A 22980-nucleotide genomic window follows, 5' to 3' on the forward strand; every position below is an offset into this window, starting at 1 on the left:
CTCTGTGTGCGTATGCTGATGTCTGCTGCTCTGTGTGCGTATGCTGGTGCCTGCTGCTCTGTGTGCCAGCTGGTGCCTACTGCTCTGTGTGCCAATGCTGGTGTTTACTGCTCTGTGTGCCAAATACTGGTGCCTACTGCTTTGTGTGCCAATACTGGTGTCTACTGCTCTGTGTGCCAATACTGGTGCCTAGTGCTTTGTGTGCCAATACTGGTGCCTAGTGCTCTGTGTGCCAATACTGGTGCCTAGTGCTCTGTGTGCCAATACTGGTATTTGCTGCTCTGTGTGCCAATACTGCTATCTGCTGCTCTGTGTGCCAATGCTGGTGCCTAGTGCTTTGTGAGCCAACACTAGTGCTTACTGCTCTGTGTGCCAATACTGGTATCTGCTGCTCTGTGTGCCAATGCTGGTGCCTGCTGCTCTGTGTGCCAATGCTGGTGTCTGCTGCTCTGTGTGCCAATGCTGGTGCCTACTGCTCTGTGTGCCAATGCTGGTGCCTACTGTTCTGTGTGCCAGTGCTGGTGCCTTGCACAGTGTGTGTCAGTGCTGGTGTCTAGCGCAGTGTGTGTCAGTGCTGGTGTCTAGCGCAGTGTGTGTCAGTGCTGGTGTCTAGCGCAGTGTGTGTCAGTGCTGGTGTCTAGCGCAGTGTGTGTCAGTGCTGGTGTCTAGCGCAGTGTGTGTCAGTGCTGGTGTCTAGCGCAGTGTGTGTCAGTGCTGGTGTCTAGCGCAGTGTGTGTCAGTGCTGGTGTCTAGCGCAGTGTGTGTCAGTGCTGGTGTCTAGCGCAGTGTGTGTCAGTGCTGGTGTCTAGCGCAGTGTGTGTCAGTGCTGGTGTCTAGCGCAGTGTGTGTCAGTGCTGGTGTCTAGCGCAGTATATGGCTCTGTATATAACATTACCAGGTAGAGTCCAGTGATCACACATAGAGTTATTTGACTTTTCATGTTTACACTCCAGTAAAACCTGAAAAAAACAATGTAATAAAATGGCTTCTTGTTGTTGTAGTTAATAGCTGCTGTTGTGATCCTGCAACACAAGTTTGGTTATTAATTTAGACGAGAGATACCGGGTCCCTCAAGGGTTCAGACTTAAAGGGACATTAAATGTAAAACTGAATTCTAGTTTACAGTGTGTAAAAAAACTGAAATATATTCATTGATATTTTGCTTGTTTTTGCTGTAACTTAACTCTGAAAATGTTTTTTTCCACTGTCTCCAATAAAGTGATCCTGCAACAAGTGCAGGAGCTCATTGTGTATCTGTTTCTAGCTGGCCACAATAGAGGAGAAAAGTTAAACATACCCAGGGGATTGTCTCTGGACCAAAAATGAATTCAAGTGTTTCTAATAACATGATTATTTAAATGACTCTATTGTGTATGCAAATATATAAAACATAAGTTCACTAAGGCCCTATGATACTGTATTACACACTGGGCTGATACTGTATTACACACCGGGCTGATACCGTATTACACACCGAGCTGATACCGTATTACACACACCGAGCTGATACCGTATTACACACCGAGCTGATACTGTATTACACACCGAGCTGATACCGTATTACACACCGAGCTGATACCGTATTACACACCGAGCTGATACTGTATTACACACCGAGCTGATACTGTATTACACACACCGGGGCTGATACCGTATTACACACCGGGCTGATACCGTATTACACACACCGGGACTGATACCGTATTACAAACACTGGGGATGATACTGTATTACACACACCGAGCTGATACCGTATTACACACCGGGCTGATACCAGTCTACCAGGGCTGTGTATTACACACACCGGGGCTGATACCTTATTACACACACCGGGGCTGATAATAATAGGCAGGATACTTGCATATGCTGTAGACTGGAACTCTGTAATAACAGGCAGGAATGTAGAGCTTTGTATAACAGGCAGGATATTTGCATATGCTGTAGACTGGAACTGTGTAATAACAGGCAGGAATGCAGCGCTTTGTAATAACAGGCAGGATACTTGCATATGCTGTAGACTGGAACTGTGTAATAACAGGCAGGAATGCAGTGCTTTGTAATAACATACAGGATACTTGCATATGCTGTAGACTGGAACACTGTAGTAACAAACAGGAAACTTGCATAGACTGCAAACTGGAACTCTATAGTATCGGGTAACAAGCAAGCAAAAGTACCTGAGTCAGTCTTTAGGAAATAGAGAATTAGGCAAGATCAATTGCCAGGAAATCAGTCCAAAAACAAAACACAGTGCCAAGGGAATATCCAGAAGAGTAGTCAGGAAATGAATCAGAAATCAGGAACCAGGAAATCCAAACAAATCTGTATTTCACTCAGGAAACAGGACCAGAGGGTCTTTCAGAGTATAACACTCAATGTCAAGGCCCAGAACTGAAAACAAACCTCCCAGATATAGCAGGCTGCTGATTATATGATTTGTTTCAGCTGGAAAGCAGGTGGAGCCAGAGAGCCAAAGTTGCAGCAAACAGAAAAACCCAATATTCTTACCCTGTGATCAAGCCATCTGGTGGCAGAGAGGCAAGACAACAGGCTGGGAAAGAACAGCAGCAGAAATAGAAACAGGTCCCAGGTTCAATTCCAGGCTGGGTCATGACATACACACACCAGGGCTGATACCGTATTACACACACCGGGGCAGATACTGTATTACACACACCGGGGCTGATACTGTATTACACACACCGGAGCTGATACCGTATAACACACCGGGCTGATACTGTATTACACAAACCGGGACTGATACCGTATTACATACACCGGGGATGATACCATACATATTACACACACCGGGACTGATACTGTGTTACACACACCGGGACTGATACCGTATTACACACACCGGGACTGATACCGTATTACACACACCGTGGCTGATACCGTATTACACACTCTGGTAGGGTTGCCACCCGTCCCTTAAAATACAGAACACTTATAAGTTACACATGCTGCAGGGTGTGCCGGGAGGAATATGAATAGTGCTGTCCAGAAACACAATACAAGTTCCTCTCTGCAGCATGTGTAACTCATAAGTGTCCAGGAAAACATGGCTGAGGTGGCAACCCTACACTCTGGGGCTGATACTGTATTACACACTCTGGGGCTGATACTGTATTACACACTCTGGGGCTGATACTGTATTACACACACCGGGCTAAGACTGTATTACACACACCGGGGCTGATACTGTATTACACACACCGGGGCTAAGACTGTATTACACACACCGGGGCTGATACCGTATTACACACACCGGGGCTGATACCGTATTACACACACCGGGGCTGATAATGATAGGCAGGATACTTGCATATGCTGTAGACTGGAACTCTGTAATAACAGGCAGGAATGTAGCGCTTTGTATAACAGGCAGGATATTTGCATATGCTGTAGACTGGAACTGTGTAATAACAGGCAGGAATGCAGCGCTTTGTAATAACAGGCAGGATACTTGCATATGCTGTAAACTGGAACTGTGTAATAACAGGCAGGAATGCAGTACTTTGTAATAACATACAGGATACTTGCATATGCTGTAGACTGGAACACTGTAGTAACAAACAGGAAACTTGCATAGACTGCAAACTGGAACTCTATAGTATCGGGTAACAAGCAAGCAAAAGTACCTGAGTCAGTCTTTAGGAAATAGAGAATTAGGCAAGATCAATTGCCAGGAAATCAGTCCAAAAACGAAACACAGTGCCAAGGGAATATCCAGAAGAGTAGTCAGGAAATGAATCAGAAATCAGGAACCAGGAAATCCAAACAAATCTGTATTTCACTCAGGAAACAGGACCAGAGGGTCTTTCAGAGTATAACACTCAATGTCAAGGCCCAGAACTGAAAACAAACCTCCCAGATATAGCAGGCTGCTGATTATATGATTTGTTTCAGCTGGAAAGCAGGTGGAGCCAGAGAGCCAAAGTTGCAGCAAACAGAAAAACCCAATATTCTTACCCTGTGATCAAGCCATCTGGTGGTAGAGAGGCAAGACAACAGGCTGGGAAAGAACAGCAGCAGAAATAGAAACAGGTCCCGGGTTCAATTCCATGCTGGGTCATGACAGTACCCCCTCCTGAAGGACGACCTCTGGGCGGACTTAGCATTCTTGCATAGCTCCAGATGTTTAATGCGTACTAGCGTGCCATCAGAGGCATAAGTACAATCAGGGGGTATTATCTTTTTTGAAGGGCTCTCCAGAAGAGGATTCTGCGGACTGGAATTAGTATAGAGGGCCCCAACAGGACTGATCTTTGGTTTCTGTGCAGTTCTAGGCTTGTAGGTAGTGATGTCGTGAATAGTTCGCCGGCGAATAGTTCCCGGCGAACATAGCATGTTCGCGTTGCCGCGGCGGGCGAACATATGCAATGTTCGTTCCACCCCCTATTCTTCATCATTGAGTAAACTTTGACCCTTTACCTCACAGTCAGAAGACACATTACAGCCAATCAGCGGCAGACACTCCCTCCCAGACCCTCCCACCTCCTGGACAGCATCCATTTTAGATTCATTTGGAAGCTGCATTCTTAGTGAGAGGAGGGACATTGTAGCTGCTGCTGATTTAATAGGGAAATTGATAGCTAGGCTAGTGTATTCAGTGTCCACTACAGTCCTGAAGGACTCATCTGATCTCTGCTGTAAGGACAGCACCCCAAAAAGCCCTTTTTAGGGCTAGAACACCAGTCTGCTTTTTTTTTTTTCCCTGTGTAATCTAATCGCAGTTGCCTGCCTGCCAGCGTGTGTGTCAGGCTCACAGCGTATACTGTGCCCACTTGCCCAGTGCCACCACTCATATCTGGTGTAACAGTAGTGTAGATTTAAAAAAAACAAACACTTTTTTGACTGTGTTAAATAATAGCAGTCAGTTTCCTTCACACGTGTACGTTTCAGGGCCTGCCTGCCAGGGCACAGTGTCACCCCAGTGCAACTAATATCTGGTGTAACAGTAGTGTAGATTTAAAAAAAACAACACTTTTTTGACTGTGTTAAATAATAGCAGTCAGTTTCCTTCACACGTGTGCGTTTCAGTGCCTGCCTGCCAGGGCACAGTGTCACCCCAGTGCAACTCATATCTGGTGTAACAGTAGTGTAGATTTAAAAAAACAACACTTTTTTGACTGTGTTAAATAAAAGCAGTCAGTTTCCTTCACACGTGTGCGTTTCAGGGCCTGCCTGCCAGGGCACAGTGTCACCCCAGTGCAACTCATATCTGGTGTAACAGTAGTGTAGATTTAAAAAAAAAAACACGTTTTTGACTGTGTTAAATAATAGCAATCAGTTTCCTTCACACGTGTGCGTTTCAGGGCCTGCCAGGGCACAGTGTCACCCCAGTGCAACTCATATCTGGTGTAACAGTAGTGTAGATTTAAAAAAAACAACACTTTTTTGACTGTGTTAAATAATAGCAGTCAGTTTCCTTCACACGTGTGCGTTTCAGTGCCTGCCTGCCAGAGCACAGTGTCACCCCAGTGCAACTCATATCTGGTGTAACAGTAGTGTAGATTTAAAAAAAAACACACTTTTTTGACTGTGTTAAATAATAGCAGTCAGTTTCCTTCACACGTGTGCGTTTCAGTGCCTGCCTGCCAGGGCACAGTGTCACCCCAGTGCAACTCATATCTGGTGTAACAGTAGTGTAGATTTAAAAAAAAAAACTTTTTTGACTGTGTTAAATAATAGCAGTCAGTTTCCTTCACACGTGTGCGTTTCAGTGCCTGCCTGCCAGGGCACAGTGTCACCCCAGTGCAACTCAAATCTGGTGTAATAGTAGTGTAGATTTTAAAAAACAACACTTTTTTGACTGTGTTAAATAATAGCAGTCAGTTTCCTTCACACGTGTGCGTTTCAGTGCCTGCCTGCCAGGGCACAGTGTCACCCCAGTGCAACTCATATCTGGTGTAACAGTAGTGTAGATTTTAAAAAAAACAACACTTTTTTGACTGTGTTAAATAATAGCAGTCAGTTTCCTTCACACGTGTGCGTTTCAGGGCCTGCCTGCCAGGGCACAGTGTCACCCCAGTGCAACTCATATATGGGGGCCGATCCGATAAAAATCGTGGCCCGCAAAAGCTGGCGACGCCAATATTTGCGCTGGTTTGGTATCCTATATACGGCGTAACTTAGAAGTTACGCGCGTATATTTCTAGCGTCGCCCGTAGTTTTTTGGGCCATAGACAGGTATACCAAACCAGCGCAGTTTGGTATCCAATATACAGCGTAAGGACTTACGTGGCGAAAATGGAGAAATCTTACTCCATTTTCACCTCGCCACAAAAAGCAGCCGTAAGAAGCCTTACGCTGACTATTGGAGCCCCGTAACTCCCTAAACTACCTGCTAAATAAAACCTAACACCTAACGCATGCGCAATGTCTATCTACCTGTCAACCGCGATCCCCCGCCGCAATCCCTAATAAAGTTATTAACAACTAAACCGCTGCTCCCGGACCCCGCCGCCATCTACATAAACTAACCCCCTACTGTGAGCCCCTAAAACCGCCACCATCTAACTGATCTATCCCCTAATGTGAACCCCTAAATCCGCCGCCATCTACCTTATCTATCCCCTAATCTGACCCCTTACACCGCCGCCACCTATATAAAAATTATTAACCCCTAATCTAATCCCCCTATACCGCCGCCAGCTATATTAATATTATTAACCCCTAATCTAATATCCCTAAAGTAATAAGCTCTATTACCAGCCCTTAAAAGGGCCTTTTGCGGGGCTTTGCCCCAAAGTAAACAGCTCTTTTGCCCTATAACCTGCCCTCCCTACACCGCCGCCACCTATATTAATAGTATTAACCCCTAATGTAAGCCCCTTACACCGCCGCCATCTATATTAAAATTATTAACCCCTAATTTAATCTACCTACCCCGCTGCCAGCTATATTATCTATATTAACCCTAAGTATATTATAGTTAATATAGTTATTACATTATATATATTAACTATATTAACCCTAATTATATTAGGGTTAATATAGTTAATATAGTTACTATAGTATTTATATTAACTATATTAACTCTATCTAACCCTAACACCCCTAACTAAATTCTTATTAAATAAATCTAATTCATATTATAAACTAAAATATTCCTATTTAAATCTAAATACTTACCTATAAAATAAACCCTAAGATAGCTACAATATAATTAATAATTACATTGTAGCTTTGTTAGGGTTTATATTTATTTTACAGGTAAATTGTTAATTATTTTAACTAGGTATAATAGCTATTAAATAGTTATTAACTATTTAATAGCTACCTAGTTAAAATAATTACCCAATTACCTGTAAAATAAATCCTAACCTAAGTTACAAATACACCTACACTATCAATAAATTAAATAAACTACAAATATCTATCTAAAAATACAATTAAATAAACTAAACTAAATTACAAAAACAAACAAACACTAAATTACAAAAAATAAAAAAAAGATTACAAGATTTTTAAGCTAATTACACCTATTCTAAGCCCCCTAATAAAATAATAAAGCCCCCCAAAATAAAAAAAATTCCCTGCCCTATTCTAAATTAAAAAAGTTAGCTCTTTTACCTTACCAGCCCTTAAAAGGGCCTTTTGCGGGGCATGCCCCAAAGAAAACTGCTCTTTTGCCTGAAAAAAAACACACAATACCACCCCCCAACATTACAACCCACCACCCACATACCCCTAATCTAACCCAAACCCCCCTTTAAATAAACCTAACACTACCCCCCTGAAGATCTCCCTCCTTGTATTCACCCGCCGGGCAGAACTCTTCATCCGATCCGGGCGATGTCTTCAAGCAAGCTGCAGTGAAGTCTTCTTCCATCTGGTGATGTCGTCAAGCAAGCGGCAGAGAGTCTTCTTCCATCCGGTGATGTCTTCAAGCAAGCGGCAGAGAGTCTTCTTCCATCCGATGATGTCTTCAAGCAAAGCGGCATCTTCAATCTTCTTTCTTCGCTCCTCCGACGCGGAGCATCCATCCCGGCCGACTACTGAACGACGAATGAGGTACCTTTAAATGACGTCATCCAAGATGGCTGATAGGATTCTGTCAGCCAATCGGAATTAAGGTAGAAAAATCTGATTGGCTGATTGAATCAGCCAATCAGATTCAAGTTCAATCCGATTGGCTGATCCAATCAGCCAATCGGATTGAACTTGAATCTGATTGGCTGATTCAATCAGCCAATCAGATTTTTCCTACCTTAATTCCGATTGGCTGTTAGAATCCTATCAGCCAATCGGAATTAAGGTAGGAAAAATCTGATTGGCTGATTGAATCAGCCAATCAGATTCAAGTTCAATCCGATTGGCTGATTGGATTAGCCAATCGGATTGAACTTGAATCTGATTGGCTGATTCAATCAGCCAATCAGATTTTTCCTACCTTAATTCCGATTGGCTGATAGAATCCTATCAGCCAATCGGAATTCGACGGACGCCATCTTGGATGACGTCATTTAAAGGTACCTCATTCGTCGTTCAGTCGTCGGCCAGGATGGATGCTCCGCGTCGGAGGAGCAAAGAAAGAAGATTGAAGATGCCGCTTGATGGAAGATGTCGCCGGATGGAAGAAGACTTTGCTGCCGCTTGGATAAAGACATCGCCGGGATGAAGACTTCTTCTTTGCCGCTTGGATAAAGACATCGCCCGGATCGGATGAGGAGTTCGGCCCGGTTGGGTGAAGACAAGGTAGGGAGATCTTCATGGGGGTAGTGTTAGGTTTTTTAAGGGGGGTTTGGGTGGGTTTAGAATAGGGGTATGTGGGTGGTGGGTTGTAATGTTGGGGGGGGTGTTTTTTTTTTTTACAGGCAAAAGAGCTGTTAACTTGGGGTAAATACCCCGCAAAAAGCCCTTTTAAGGGCTGGTACAGAGTTGGGTAGATAGATATTTGTAGTTTATTTAATTTATTGATAGTGTAGGTGTATTTGTAACTTAGGTTAGGATTTATTTTACAGGTAATTGGGTAATTATTTTAACTAGGTAGCTATTAAATAGTTAATAACTATTTAATAGCTATTATACCTAGTTAAAATAATTAACAATTTACCTGTAAAATAAATATAAACCCTAACATAGCTACAATGTAATTATTAATTATATTGTAGCTATCTTAGGGTTTATTTTATAGGTAAGTATTTAGATTTAAATAGGAATATTTTAGTTTATAATATGAATTAGATTTATTTAATAAGAATTTAGTTAGGGGTGTTAGGGTTAGATAGAGTTAATATAGTTAATATAAATACTATAGTAACTATATTAACTATATTAACCCTAATATAATTAGGGTTAATATAGTTAATATATATAATGTAATAACTATGTTAACTATAATATACTTAGGGTTAATATAGATAATATAGCTGGCGGCGGGGTAGGTAGATTAAATTAGGGGTTAATAATTTTAATATAGATGGCGGCGGTGTAAGGGGCTTACATTAGGGGTTAATACTATTAATATAGGTGGCGGCGGTGTAGGGAGGGCAGGTTATAGGGCAAAAGAGCTGTTTACTTTGGGGCAAAGCCCCGCAAAAGGCCCTTTTAAGGGCTGGTAATAGAGATAATTATTTTAGGGGGATTAGATTAGGGGTTAATATAGATACTATAGCTGGCGGCGGGGTAGGGGGATTAGATACTGGTTAATATAGTTTAATATAGCTGGCGGCGGGGTAGGAGCTCACATTAGGGGGTAGGTAACATAGATGGCGGCGGTGTTAGGGCTCACTTTAGGGGGTTATAGATTTAATATAGCTGGCGGCGGGGTCCGGGAGCGGCGGTTTAGGGGTTAATAACTTTATTAGGTGGCGGCGGGGTCCGAGAGCGGCGGTTTAGGGGTTAATACATTTTTTATTGTTAGGATAGTGAGGGGGGATAGCGAATAGAGGGTTAGACGTGTCGGGTTATGTTTGGGAGGCGTGTTAGACAGTTACGGGAGATTTAGACTTTAGTCAGGTTTTGTAGGCGCCGGCAGTTTCTAAAGTGCCGTAAGTCACTGGCGACTCCAGAAATTTGTACTTACGCAGATTTCTGGACATCGCTGGTTTGTCAGACTTACGCCAGTTTAGCATCTGACGGCGCTGTATATTGGATAGCTCGAGTTGCGAGCTGAAACTGCGGGCGAAGCGGGTTCCCTCGCTTGCGCCGAAAACTACGCTGTATATCGGATCGCGCCCCTGGTGTAACAGTAGTGTAGATTTAAAAAAAAAAACACTTTTTTGACTGTGTTAAATAATAGCAGTCAGTTTCCTTCACACGTGTGCGTTTCAGTGCCTGCCTGCCAGGGCACAGTGTCACCCCAGTGCAACTCATATCTGGTGTAACAGTAGTGTAGATTTTAAAAAAAACAACACTTTTTTGACTGTGAAATAATAGCAGTCAGTTTCCTTCACACGTGTGCGTTTCAGGGCCTGCCTGCCAGGGCACAGTGTCACCCCAGTGCAACTCATATCTGGTGTAACAGTAGTGTAGATTTAAAAAAAACAACACTTTTTTGACTGTGTTAAATAATAGCAGTCAGTTTCCTTCACACGTGTGCGTTTCAGTGCCTGCCTGCCAGGGCACAGTGTCACACCAGTGCAACTCATATCTGGTGTAACAGTAGTGTACATTTAAAAAAAAAAAAATACAATTTTGACTGTAATAGATTGAATAGCAGTTAGTTGTCTGCAAGCGTGTGTGTCAGGCCTACAGCGTCTACTCTGCCAACTTCTGCCAGTGCACAGTGCTACTCATATCTGTTGTCACAGTAGCTTGCACGCATAGTACCACCAATCGAAAAAAAAATGACAGGCAGAGGCAGGCCACCCCGCAGGGGCCGTCGTGTTCGTAGTGCTGTGATTCCCTTTGGCCCTAGAATAATGCCCAGTGTTCAGAGGCCACGTACCCCGAACTCCAACATTTCTGAGGACATAGTTGACTGGCTAACACAGGACACCCAATCTTCTACAGCTTCCGCTCGGAACCTTGATGCACCATCCTCCTCCAGCTTAGCTTCGGGCACCTCTCAAGTTACCACTCGCCCGCCTGCCGCCACCACCAACACTAGCACCACAGCCGCTTCACTTGATCTGTCAGAGGAGTTATTTACACATCAGTTGGAAGAAATGAGTGATGCGCAACCATTATTGCCAGAGGATGTAGATAACAGGGATATGTCTCAGTCAGGCAGCATTACACACATGGACGTACGGTGTGATGATGATGATGTTGTACCCGCTGCGGGAGTTTGGTCTGTCACTGTGAAGCGGGCGTAACCCTTACACTACCTGATCGATACAACATCATACATGATGTTTTAAAGCACGTTATTCCAAACAATTTAGGAATGTTAGGTGATTCATGCCCTTTATTGCTTAAAACCAGACTCTGCATCAACTATGTAATTTTCCATGGGAGTTTTGCCATGGATCCCCCTCCGGCATGCCACAGTCCAGGTGTTAGTCCCCTTAAAACAACTTTTCCATCAATATTGTGGCCAGAAAGAGTCCCTGTGGGTTTTGAAATTCGCCTGCCCATTAAAGTCTATGGGGATTCGCCCGGTTCACCAACTTTTGGGGAAGTTCGCGTTCGCTGTTCACGAACCCAAATTTTTAGGTTTGCGACATCACTACTTGTAGGTTCTGAAGAGGTGGGTCTGAGGAAAAGGAGGTAAAGGACCTTTTGACTGAACAGCAGTTTGAAGCACTGTCCCTTCAGTGTCAGAATCAGTATCATCTTCAATGGTTGAATAGTTAGACATTTCTTCTGAAATGCACAAAGATTAGAATGTAGCTGCATTTGGTAGGCAAATCTTTGGATTCGTAGTTCTAGGATTCTGTGGATGACATGTTAGTACTTCACAGGAATCAGAGTCTTTGGAAGGTGCAGTCCTAGGCTGATCAAATTGGGGAAGTAAAATAGAACCCATGCAGAGCTCATCTCCAGAGGAATCCAAAGTGGGATTAAAGTTTGACTTCCTTTCTGTAGCCCGTCCATTTGATGAATCAGGATTTTGAGGTGGAGACCGCGGAACAGACTTCTTAGGGGGTCTCACTGGACAAAAGGATATTACATGCCCAGTAGCTCCACAATAGAAACATAAGCCATTAGTTCTCCTTCTGGCCATTTCATGAGTGGTAAGAGGGGTTGATATCCTCCTTTGGATTGATAAGGATACAGCCTTTGGGGTAGTGGACACAGGAGTAGGAGTGCCCAACCCAGACATTTTTTTATTAATAAAGTCTTTCAGGCTATCCTGTAAAGTCTGGAATCCTGCAGTGAAATCTTGGATAAGTGACTTCAATGTATCCGGAAGTGATTTTAGAATTTGGTTAAGTTGTAATAGATGAGAGTCCACAGACAAAATTCTCAGGTTCTGGGGTTTAAGTTGTGTTTTGTCTGCGTGTGTCTTTCCTTTTTGGCATAATTAAACAGGTACAAAATTTTAGGAAATAAAGGTGATGGTTTTATTTATAGGATAATTAGCAATGCAGAGATATGCAATTAGATAAGGCAATGTCCATAGGCTGTAGTATTAGGCAGGTATACAGATCTTTGTAATAACAGGCAGGATACTTGCATATGCTATAGATTGGAACTGTAATAACAGGCTGGAATGCAGAGCTTTGTAATAATAGGCAGGATACTTGCATATGCTGTAGACTGGAACTCTGTAATAACAGGCAGGAATGTAGCGCTTTGTATAATAGGCAAGATATTTGCATATGCTGTAGACTGGAACTGTGTAATAACAGGCAGGAATGCAGCGCTTTGTAATAACATACAGGATACTTGCATATGCTGTAGACTGGAACACTGTAGTAACAAACAGGAAACTTGCATAAACTGCAAACTGGAACTCTATAGTATCAGGTAACAAGCAAGCAAAAGTACCTGAGTCAGTCTTTAGGAAATAGAGAATTAGGCAAGATCAATTGCCAGGAAATCAGTCCAAAAACGAAACACAGTGCCAAGGGAATATCCAGAAGAGTAGTCAGGAAATGAATCAGAAATCAGGAACCAGGAAATCCAAACAAATCTGTATTTCACTGAGGAAACAGGACCAGAGGGTCTTTCAGAGTATAACACTCAATGTCAAGGCCCAGAACTAAAAACAAACCTCCCAGATATAGCAGGCTGCTGATTATATGATTTGTTTCAGCTGGAAAGCAGGTGGAGCCAGAGAGCCAAAGTTGCAGCAAACAGAAAAACCCAATATTCTTACCCTGTGATCAAGCCATCTGGTGGCAGAGAGGCAAGACAACAGGCTGGGAAAGAACAGCAGCAGAAATAGAAACAGGTCCCAGGTTCAATTCCAGGCTGGGTCATGACATACACACACCAGGGCTGATACCGTATTACGCACACCGGGGCAGATACTGTATTACACACACCGGGGCTGATACTGTATTACACACACCGGGGCTGATACTGTATTACACACACCGGGGCTGATACTGTGTTACACACACCGGGGCTTATACCGTATTACACACACCGGGACTGATACCGTATTACACACACCGGGGCTGATACTGTATTACACACACCGGGGCTGATACCGTATTACACACACCGGGGCTGATACCGTATTACACACACCGGGGCTGATACCGTATTACACACACCGGGGCTGATACCGTATTACACACACCGGGGCTGATACCGTATTACACACTGGGGCTGATACTGTATTACACACACCGGGGCTGATACCGTATTTCACACACCGGGGCTGATACCGTATTACACACACCGGGGCTGATACCGTATTACACACCTGGGCTGATACTGTATTACACACACCAGGGCTGATACTGTATTACACACTCTGGGGCTGATACTGTATTACAAACACCGGGGCTGATACTGTATTACAAACACCGGGGCTGATACTGTATTACACACTCTGGGGCTGATACTGTATTATACACACCGGGGCTGATACTGTATTACACACTCTCGGGCTGATACTGTATTACACACTCTGGGGCTGATACTGTATTACACACACCGGGGCTGATACCGTATTACACACACCGGGGCTGATACCGTATTACACACACCGGGGCTGATACCGTATTACACACACCGGGCTGATACCGTATTACACACACCGGGCTGATACCGTATTACACACACCGGGGCTGATACTGTATTACACACACCGGGGCTGATACTGTATTACACACACCGGGCTGATACCGTATTACACACACTGGGGCTGATACCGTATTACACACACCGGGCTGATACTGTATTACACACAATGGGGCTGATACTGTATTACACACACCGGGGCTGATACTGTATTACACACACCGGGGCTGATACTGTATTACACACACTGGGGCTGATACTGTATTACACACACCGGGGCTGATACTGTATTACACACACCGGGGCTGATACTGTATTACACACACCGAGGCTGATACTGTATTACACACACCGGGGCTGATACTGTATTACACACACCGGGGATGATACCGTATTACACACACCGGGGATGATACTGTATTACACACACTGGGACTGATACTGTATTACACACACTGGGGCTGATACTGTATTACACACACCTGGGCTGATACCGTATTACACACACCGGGGCTGATACCGTATTAGACACACCGGGGCTGATACCGTATTACACACTGGGGCTGATACTGTATTACACACACCGGGGCTGATACCGTATTTCACACACCGGGGCTGATACCGTATTACACACACCGGGGCTGATACCGTATTACACACCTGGGCTGATACTGTATTACACACACCAGGGCTGATACTGTATTACACACTCTGGGGCTGATACTGTATTACAAACACCGGGGCTGATACTGTATTACAAACACCGGGGCTGATACTGTATTACACACTCTGGGGCTGATACTGTATTATACACACCGGGGCTGATACTGTATTACACACTCTCGGGCTGATACTGTATTACACACTCTGGGGCTGATACTGTATTACACACACCGGGGCTGATACCGTATTATATACACCGGGGCTGATACCGTATTACACACACCGGGGCTGATACCGTATTACACACACCGGGCTGATACCGTATTACACACACCGGGCTGATACCGTATTACACACACCGGGGCTGATACTGTATTACACACACCGGGGCTGATACTGTATTACACACACCGGGCTGATACCGTATTACACACACTGGGGCTGATACCGTATTACACACACCGGGCTGATACTGTATTACACACAATGGGGCTGATACTGTATTACACACACCGGGGCTGATACTGTATTACACACACCGGGGCTGATACTGTATTACACACACTGGGGCTGATACTGTATTACACACACTGGGGCTGATACTGTATTACACACACCGGGGCTGATACTGTATTACACACACCGGGGCTGATACTGTATTACACACACCGGGGATGATACCGTATTACACACACCGGGGATGATACTGTATTACACACACTGGGACTGATACTGTATTACACACACTGGGGCTGATACTGTATTACACACACCTGGGCTGATACCGTATTACACACACCGGGGCTGATACCGTATTAGACACACCGGGGCTGATACCGTATTACACACACCGGGGCTGATACCGTATTACACACAATGGGGCTGATACCGTATGTTACAAACTGCTATTTGTAACTGGCCCTTTAAATGGAAAATTGCCCTGCTTCCCTGGATTTTGGAGAAGCCTATTTGCCAGCCTCCTTCCTCATGACTATGGCCCCTGGAAGATTGTGCCCCTGAAAACATATTAACTTTTATTGGGTGTGTATGGCCCTTTAAGAACCGCCTGGGGACATAATGTGACTTTGGTGAACTATGCCCCTTTAAGACTATGTCCCCAGACCTGTAAAATAACTTGTCCCTGGCTTTCTCCCACTTGGTTCAGTAAATAGGGCTTACTGAACCAAGTACCACACAGGCAGAGTGTTCCACAGAAAGGGAGCACTGTTACAAAAGCATTCGTTTTCATTGTGTGCCATTAAGTGCTATGTGACAGACCCTTCGGTCAGAACTAAAGAGTTAAATTTTGTTCAGCTTCAAGAGCCTATTCTAAATACAAGTTTGCTGGGATCAGCTCTAATTAAGTTTAGTGATAAACATTCCCATTGTCTAATCAGACTGCTAGTAGTGATAAGGTGGACTGCATTGTTTTCTTGTGTGTAATGTTATCTGCTGTTGTGGCCTGTCAAAGGGCGTTGTCTCTATCTAAATGTATCAAATGTGTGATTGGGGATTTTATGCCTCCCCTGAGAGTGTCTTTTTTTTGCATGTAACCTCAATAAAAAGCAGGCTGTGTGTTCCAGCACATCAGACCTATTCTGACCCTCTAACTTGCAGCCTTGACTCATGTTTGTAGGGGACAGCTATAATCACTACAGGGATTGCTATGCTCTATATACTCCCTTAGCTACTGAGCTCCTGTAAGAGCTCTTGTTCCTGATCCTGCTTCGCTGTACAGAAGGAAGAGGTTCACCTACTGGAGCCTGGTCGTAGGTCCAGGGCGCAGAGCAGACGGCGATATACCAGCCCAGCAGCGGTGGTTCGTAGAGTCTGCATTACTTATGGTGTCTACGGTGCTGATGATCCTTTGGTGAGCGCTAGGAGCATCCTTTTCTACGGTCCAACTTCCAGCCAGCCTGGAGGCAACCGTAACATTTGGCAGCAGCGGTGGGATGGCGTCCTAGCGCAAGGAGCAGCACCCCAACAGCACTGGTATCGTAGGAGAGTTATTGAGGGCAACGCTAGCCACTGCGCAGCGTCCCTACCTACAGAAGCATGGAGCTGGCAAGATACTGGTCAGAACCCTGTGAAGAGCACCTCAACCGGATCCGTCGCTATGAGGGCGCTGATTTCGTTCCAGAGGTAAAGAGGCGGCTAGTCCGATATGGTCCAGACCCTGCGCAGGAGGTAGTCAGTCGCATCATCCGGGAATTGGATACTGAAAACGAAGCGGCATGAGCCTTTGAGCGCCAACTGTGGAGTTTGAGGGTATGGACACCTGGTCTCCAGCGAGAAAGTGAGTTACAGGGAGAGGAGAGCAGCGACCTCCCTCCCCAGCGGCAGTATACCGTGCAGAGGGAAGAGACAACCGGTCTCCTTCCCCAACCCCAACCAGAGATACCAGAGGCAGCAGGCCTCATAGACTGGTCCTGGGAGGACCCCCAGCAGGCAGGTGGAGATGGGACCGCAGTCTCTCTACCGGCAATACAGGGATGCTGGGCAGGCGGCCCAGATCCCCAGCGACAGACCCAGCTACAGGGAGGGGAGAGCATCGACCTCCCTCCCCAGCCGGAGTGTGCCTTCCAGGGAGAGGAGACAACCGGTCTCTCTCCCCAGCCGCAGCATGTTCCACAGGGAGCGGAGAGCATCAACCTCCCTTCCCAATGGCCACCGGAGTATCAGGAGGAGGAGGTAAGCCAATCTCCCCCTCCCCAGCTAACTCCTAACTTGGGCCCAGGGTTAACAGTGGAGATGTTAACCCCCACTGACCCCCACGTTCCCTTTGCCACCGGGCAGGACTATGCCCCAATTCCCCCAGCAGAAGAGCTGGCATCAGGACAGAGCGCTGCTGGCCTCTGCCCTACAGACCCCCTTGTTACAGGACTGGCCTGCAAACCCCTCACCCCAGCAGAAGCGCTGGCACCAGGGCAGAGTGCCGCTGGCCTCTGCCCCCCAAGTACCATCAGCTATTTGCCCAGCTGCGCCAGGAAGGCCGAGGATGCTACACTTTCATCCTACAACCTGGAACCTACAGGCCAGTACTACTTATTGTGGGGGGGGCTACTTTGCTGCTAATGTTTATTTGTGGGTGGGTTGCGAGACTAACTTAGGCACTGACTGACAGAAGGTCAGGTGCCTGGTTAGTCTCCCTGCAAAAGGGGAGATATGTTACAAACTGCTATTTGTAACTGGCCCTTTAAATGGAAAATTGCCCTGCTTCCCTGGATTTTGGAGAAGCCTATTTGCCAGCCTCCTTCCTCATAACTATGGCCCCTGGAAGATTGTACCCCTGAAAACATATTAACTTTTATTGGGTGTGCATGGCCCTTTAAGAACCGTCTGGGGACATAATGTGACTTTGGTGAACAATGCCCCTTTAAGACTATGTCCCCATACCTGTAAAATAACTTGTCCCTGGCTTTCTCCCACTTGGTTCAGTAAATAGGGCTTACTGAACCAAGTACCACACAGGCAGAGTGTTCCACAGAAAGGGAGCACTGTTACAAAAGCATTCGTTTTCATTGTGTGCCATTAAGTGCTATGTGACAGACCCTTCGGTCAGAACTAAAGAGTTAAATTTTGTTCAGCTTCAAGAGCCTATTCTAAATACAAGTTTGCTGGGATCAGCTCTAATTAAGTTTAGTGATAAACATTCCCATTGTCTAATCAGACTGCTAGTAGTGATAAGGTGGACTGCATTGTTTTCTTGTGTGTAATGTTATCTGCTGTTGTGGCCTGTCAAAGGGCGTTGTCTCTATCTAAATGTATCAAATTTGTGATTGGGGATTTTATGCCTCCCCTGAGAGTGTCTTTTTTTTGCATGTAACCTCAATAAAAAGCAGGCTGTGTGTTCCAGCACATCAGACCTATTCTGACCCTCTAACTTGCAGCCTTGACTCATGTTTGTAGGGGACAGCTATAATCACTACAGGGATTGCTATGCTCTATATACTCCCTTAGCTACTGAGCTCCTGTAAGAGCTCTTGTTCCTGATCCTGCTTCGCTGTACAGAAGGAAGAGGTTCACCTACTGGAGCCTGGTCGTAGGTCCAGGACGCAGAGCAGACGGCGAGATACCAGCCCAGCAGCGGTGGTTCGTAGAGTTTGCATTACTTATGGTGTCTACGGTGCTGATGATCCTTTGGTGAGCGCTAGGAGCATCCTTTTCTACGGTCCAACTTCCAGCCAGCCTGGAGGCAACCGTAACACCGTATTACACACACCGGGGCTGATACTGTATTACACACACCGGGGCTGATACTGTATTACACACACCAGGACTGATACCGTATTACACACACCGGGCTGATACCGTATTACACACACCGGGGCTGATACTGTATTACACACATCGGGGCTGATACTGTATTACACACACCGGGGCTGATACTGTATTACACACACCGGGCTGATACTGTATTACACACCGGGCTGATACTGTATTACACACTCCGGGGCTGATACTGTATTACACACACCGGGCTGATACTGTATTACACCGGGCTGATACTGTATTACACACCGGGCTGATACTGTATTACACACACCGGGCTGATACTGTATTACACACCGGGCTGATACTGTATTACACACCGGGCTGATACTGTATTACACACACCGGGCTGATACTGTATTACACACACCGGGCTGATACTGTATTACACACCGGGCTGATACTGTATTACACACACTGGGGCTGATACTGTATTACACACACTGGGGCTGATACTGTATTACACACACCGGGGCTGATACTGTATTACACACACTGCGGCTGATACTGTATTACACACACCGGGGCTGATACCGTATTACACACACTGGGGCTGATACCGTATTACACACCGGGGCTGATACTGTATTACACACACCGGGGCTGATACTGTATTACACACACCGGGCTGATACCTTATTACACACACCGGGGCTGATACTGTATTACACACACTGGGGCTGATACTGTATTACACACACCCGGGCTGATACTGTATTACACACACCAGGGCTGATACTGTATTACACACACCGGGGCTGATACTGTATTACACACCTTGGGGCTGATTCCGTATTACACACACCGGGGCTGATAACGTATTACACACACAGGACTGATACCATATTACGCACACACCAGTGCTTGCCAGTGCGTTGAGTAAATTCTGAATGTTGTCCTTAAAGGGACAGTCTAGTCAAAATTAAACTTTCATGATTCAGATAGGGTGTTCAATTTTAAACAACTTTCCAATTTACTTTTATGAAATTTGCTTTGTTCTCTTGGTATTCTTAGTTGAAAGCTAAACCTAGATAGGCTCATATGCTAATTTCTAAACCATTGAAGGCTGCCTCTTATCGTAGTGCATTTTCACAGTTTTTCACAGCTAGACGGTGCTAGTTTGTGTGTTCCATATAGCTAATATTATGCTCACTTCTGTGGAGTAATTTAGTCAGCACTGATTGGCTAAAATGCAAGTCTGTCAAAAGAACTGAGTTAAGGGGGCAGTCTGCAGAGGCTTAGATATAAGGTAATTACAGAGATTAAAATTATGTTAATATAATCATGTTGGTTATGCAAAACTAGGGAATGTGTAATTATGGGATTATCTTTCTTTTTAAACTATAACAAAATTGGAGTAGACTGTCCCTTTAAGTATTCATTTGAAAGTTTCTGACCCACCACCACCAGCACATACAATATCAGAAACTTGCCCCAACATGTCAATAAACACTTCCATTTTCTTCTTCTCTTGGACAAATTAAATACAACAAATGTGTTTTTATTTCTACAGCATAACATCACTGAGTGCTCATCATTGTGAAACAAACAATACCTGCTTTACTTGCCCTGTAACAGTGAAAAATTAATCCAAAAGTTACAATGTCTCAAATGATTTATTCTTAAACAAAATGAGAATTCTCTTCATTAATAAAAAAATAAAATAAATAAAATCAAATGGTAACATAAGAAGTAACCTGAAATTTGTGATATTATGGGTCAGCACACTCAAACAGTTATCATTACACATATCTAATACTCTAATACTTATCTTAGCTAATCATATCATTACACATATCTAATACTAATATCATTACACATATCTAATACTCTAATACTTATCTTAGCTAATCATATCATTACACATATCTAATACTAATATCATTACACATATCTAATACTCTAATACTTATCTTAGCTAATCATATCATTACACATATCTAATACTAATATCATTACACATATCTAATACTCTAATACTTATCTTATCTTATCATATTATTACACATATCTAATACTAATATCATTACACATATATAATACTCTAATACTTATCTTATCATATTATTACACATATCTAATACTAATATCATTACACATATATAATAATCTAATACTTATCTTATCATATTATTACACATATCTAATACTCTAATACTTATCTTATCTTATCATATTATTACACATATCTAATACTAATATCATTACACATATAATAATCTAATACGTATCTTATCTAATCATATAGTTACACATATCTAATACTAATATCATTACACATATCTAATACTCTAATACTTATCTTATCATATAATTTCACATATCCACAAAACATCAGTGACTATCAAAGGGTGGGGATGACATTCTAAAATGTTGTGTGACAGTTATAGTGTGGGTTATTGTCACAAGGTGTAGGTGACAGCTACAAAATGTGTGTGACAGACTTGAGTTGTAGGTCACACTTAAAGAGTTTAGGTTATAGTCACAAGGTGTGTGAATGACAGTCACAGGGTATGGGAGACAAATGGGTGACAGAATGTGTAGGTTATTGTCGCAAGGTATAGGTAACAGTTACAAGGTGTGGTTGAGTTACAATGTTTAGGTTAATGTCACAAAGTGTAGGTGCCAGTTACATGGTGTAGGTGACAGTTACAAGGTGTAGGTGAGTTACAATGTTTAGGTTAATGTCACAAGGTGTGACAGTTAAATGGTGTGGATGACAGTTACAATGTTTGGGTTAATGTCACAAGGTGTAGGTGACCATAACATCTCCTCACCTCAGATCTGTGCTGCTGAATCCTCCTTCGCTGGGCTGCTTCTTCTGGATTTGATGCATAGGGATCTGAAGCCAGTGGGCAGTCAGGGGAAGACTGTGTACTTGCAGATCCTGAGGTGCCCACAAGTAGCTTGTGGGAGAGATCAGGTACAAACAACTTGATGGCTTTGTGTCTGAGGATGGTGCACTTCCCAGAGTTAGCCTCATGTATTGCATTAACCCCTGTACTGTTCATGTGAGCACAGCTGATGGGTAGAAAAGGAATATGATATATTACTGTGGCCAGCGCTTGGGGTTAAATCAGTGATACGTTTTGTCAGTAAGGACAGGTGAGTGCAAGGTAATTAAATGTTTCCTTCTTGCTGGAGCTTGTTACTGAGTGTTCTACCTGCTCCGTAATGTAATTACAACCCTCAGGGGTCTCACAGACCATTACACCTGTTAATATTTACAAAAGGACATAAAGTGAAACTGGGCGGAACTTCTGGAAATGAGGAAAGTGAGATTCCCACAGAGGTCAAACCCTAGTGCGCAGAAGGTCACACATTAACCCTGTCTCTGCTAATAACTGACATCAGAACATGCAAATGTCACAGCTCTGGTGGTTGAGGTAAATCCTTGTGTGTACCAGCAGTCATGGACACACTGATGTAGGTTTGTTAACAGCTTCTGTAACCGTTCCAGTCTCAGCAACGCTTGAATTATAAAATGTAGAGGCAGAAGAGGCAGTCAGTGAATCTATCCCCATGTGCATTGCTGTGAGTGGCCCTATGGCATAACAGGCATGAGAGGGACATACTCATTAACCAATACCTTTATCCGCCCCGAGAGGGACATACTCATTAACCAATACCTTTATCTACCCCGAGAGGGACATACTCATTAACCAATACCTTTATCCACCCCGAGAGGGACATACTCATTAACCAATACCTTTATCCACCCGGAGAGGGACATACTCATTAACCAATACCTTTATCCGCCCCGAGAGGGACATACTCATTAACCAATACCTTTATCCGCCCCGAGAGGGACATACTCATTAACCAATACCTTTATCCGCCCCGAGAGGGACATACTCATTAACCAATATCTTTATCCGCCCCGAGAGGGACATACTCATTAACCAATACCTTTATCCGCCCCGAGAGGGACATACTCATTAACCAATACCT

The 22980-nt window shown here is 44.2% G+C and overlaps 1 protein-coding gene across 1 annotated transcript in view; it reads right to left on the reverse strand.

Annotated features, from left to right (window-relative positions):
• Nucleotides 1-22012, reverse strand: part of TMEM52B (transmembrane protein 52B) — an 84084-nt gene extending 62072 nt beyond the window's left edge. The window contains exons 1-2 of the mRNA XM_053693043.1: nucleotides 21807-22012; nucleotides 896-959 (exon numbers count right to left, since the gene is read on the reverse strand). Of these exons, the coding sequence (XP_053549018.1) occupies nucleotides 896-959; nucleotides 21807-22012 (270 nt within the window). The remainder of the gene's footprint in view (nucleotides 1-895; nucleotides 960-21806) is intronic.
• Nucleotides 22013-22980: the final 968 nt, after the last annotated feature.

Source organism: Bombina bombina, chromosome 9 (assembly GCF_027579735.1).
Source record: "Bombina bombina isolate aBomBom1 chromosome 9, aBomBom1.pri, whole genome shotgun sequence".
Classification (NCBI taxonomy): Eukaryota; Metazoa; Chordata; class Amphibia; order Anura; family Bombinatoridae; genus Bombina; species Bombina bombina.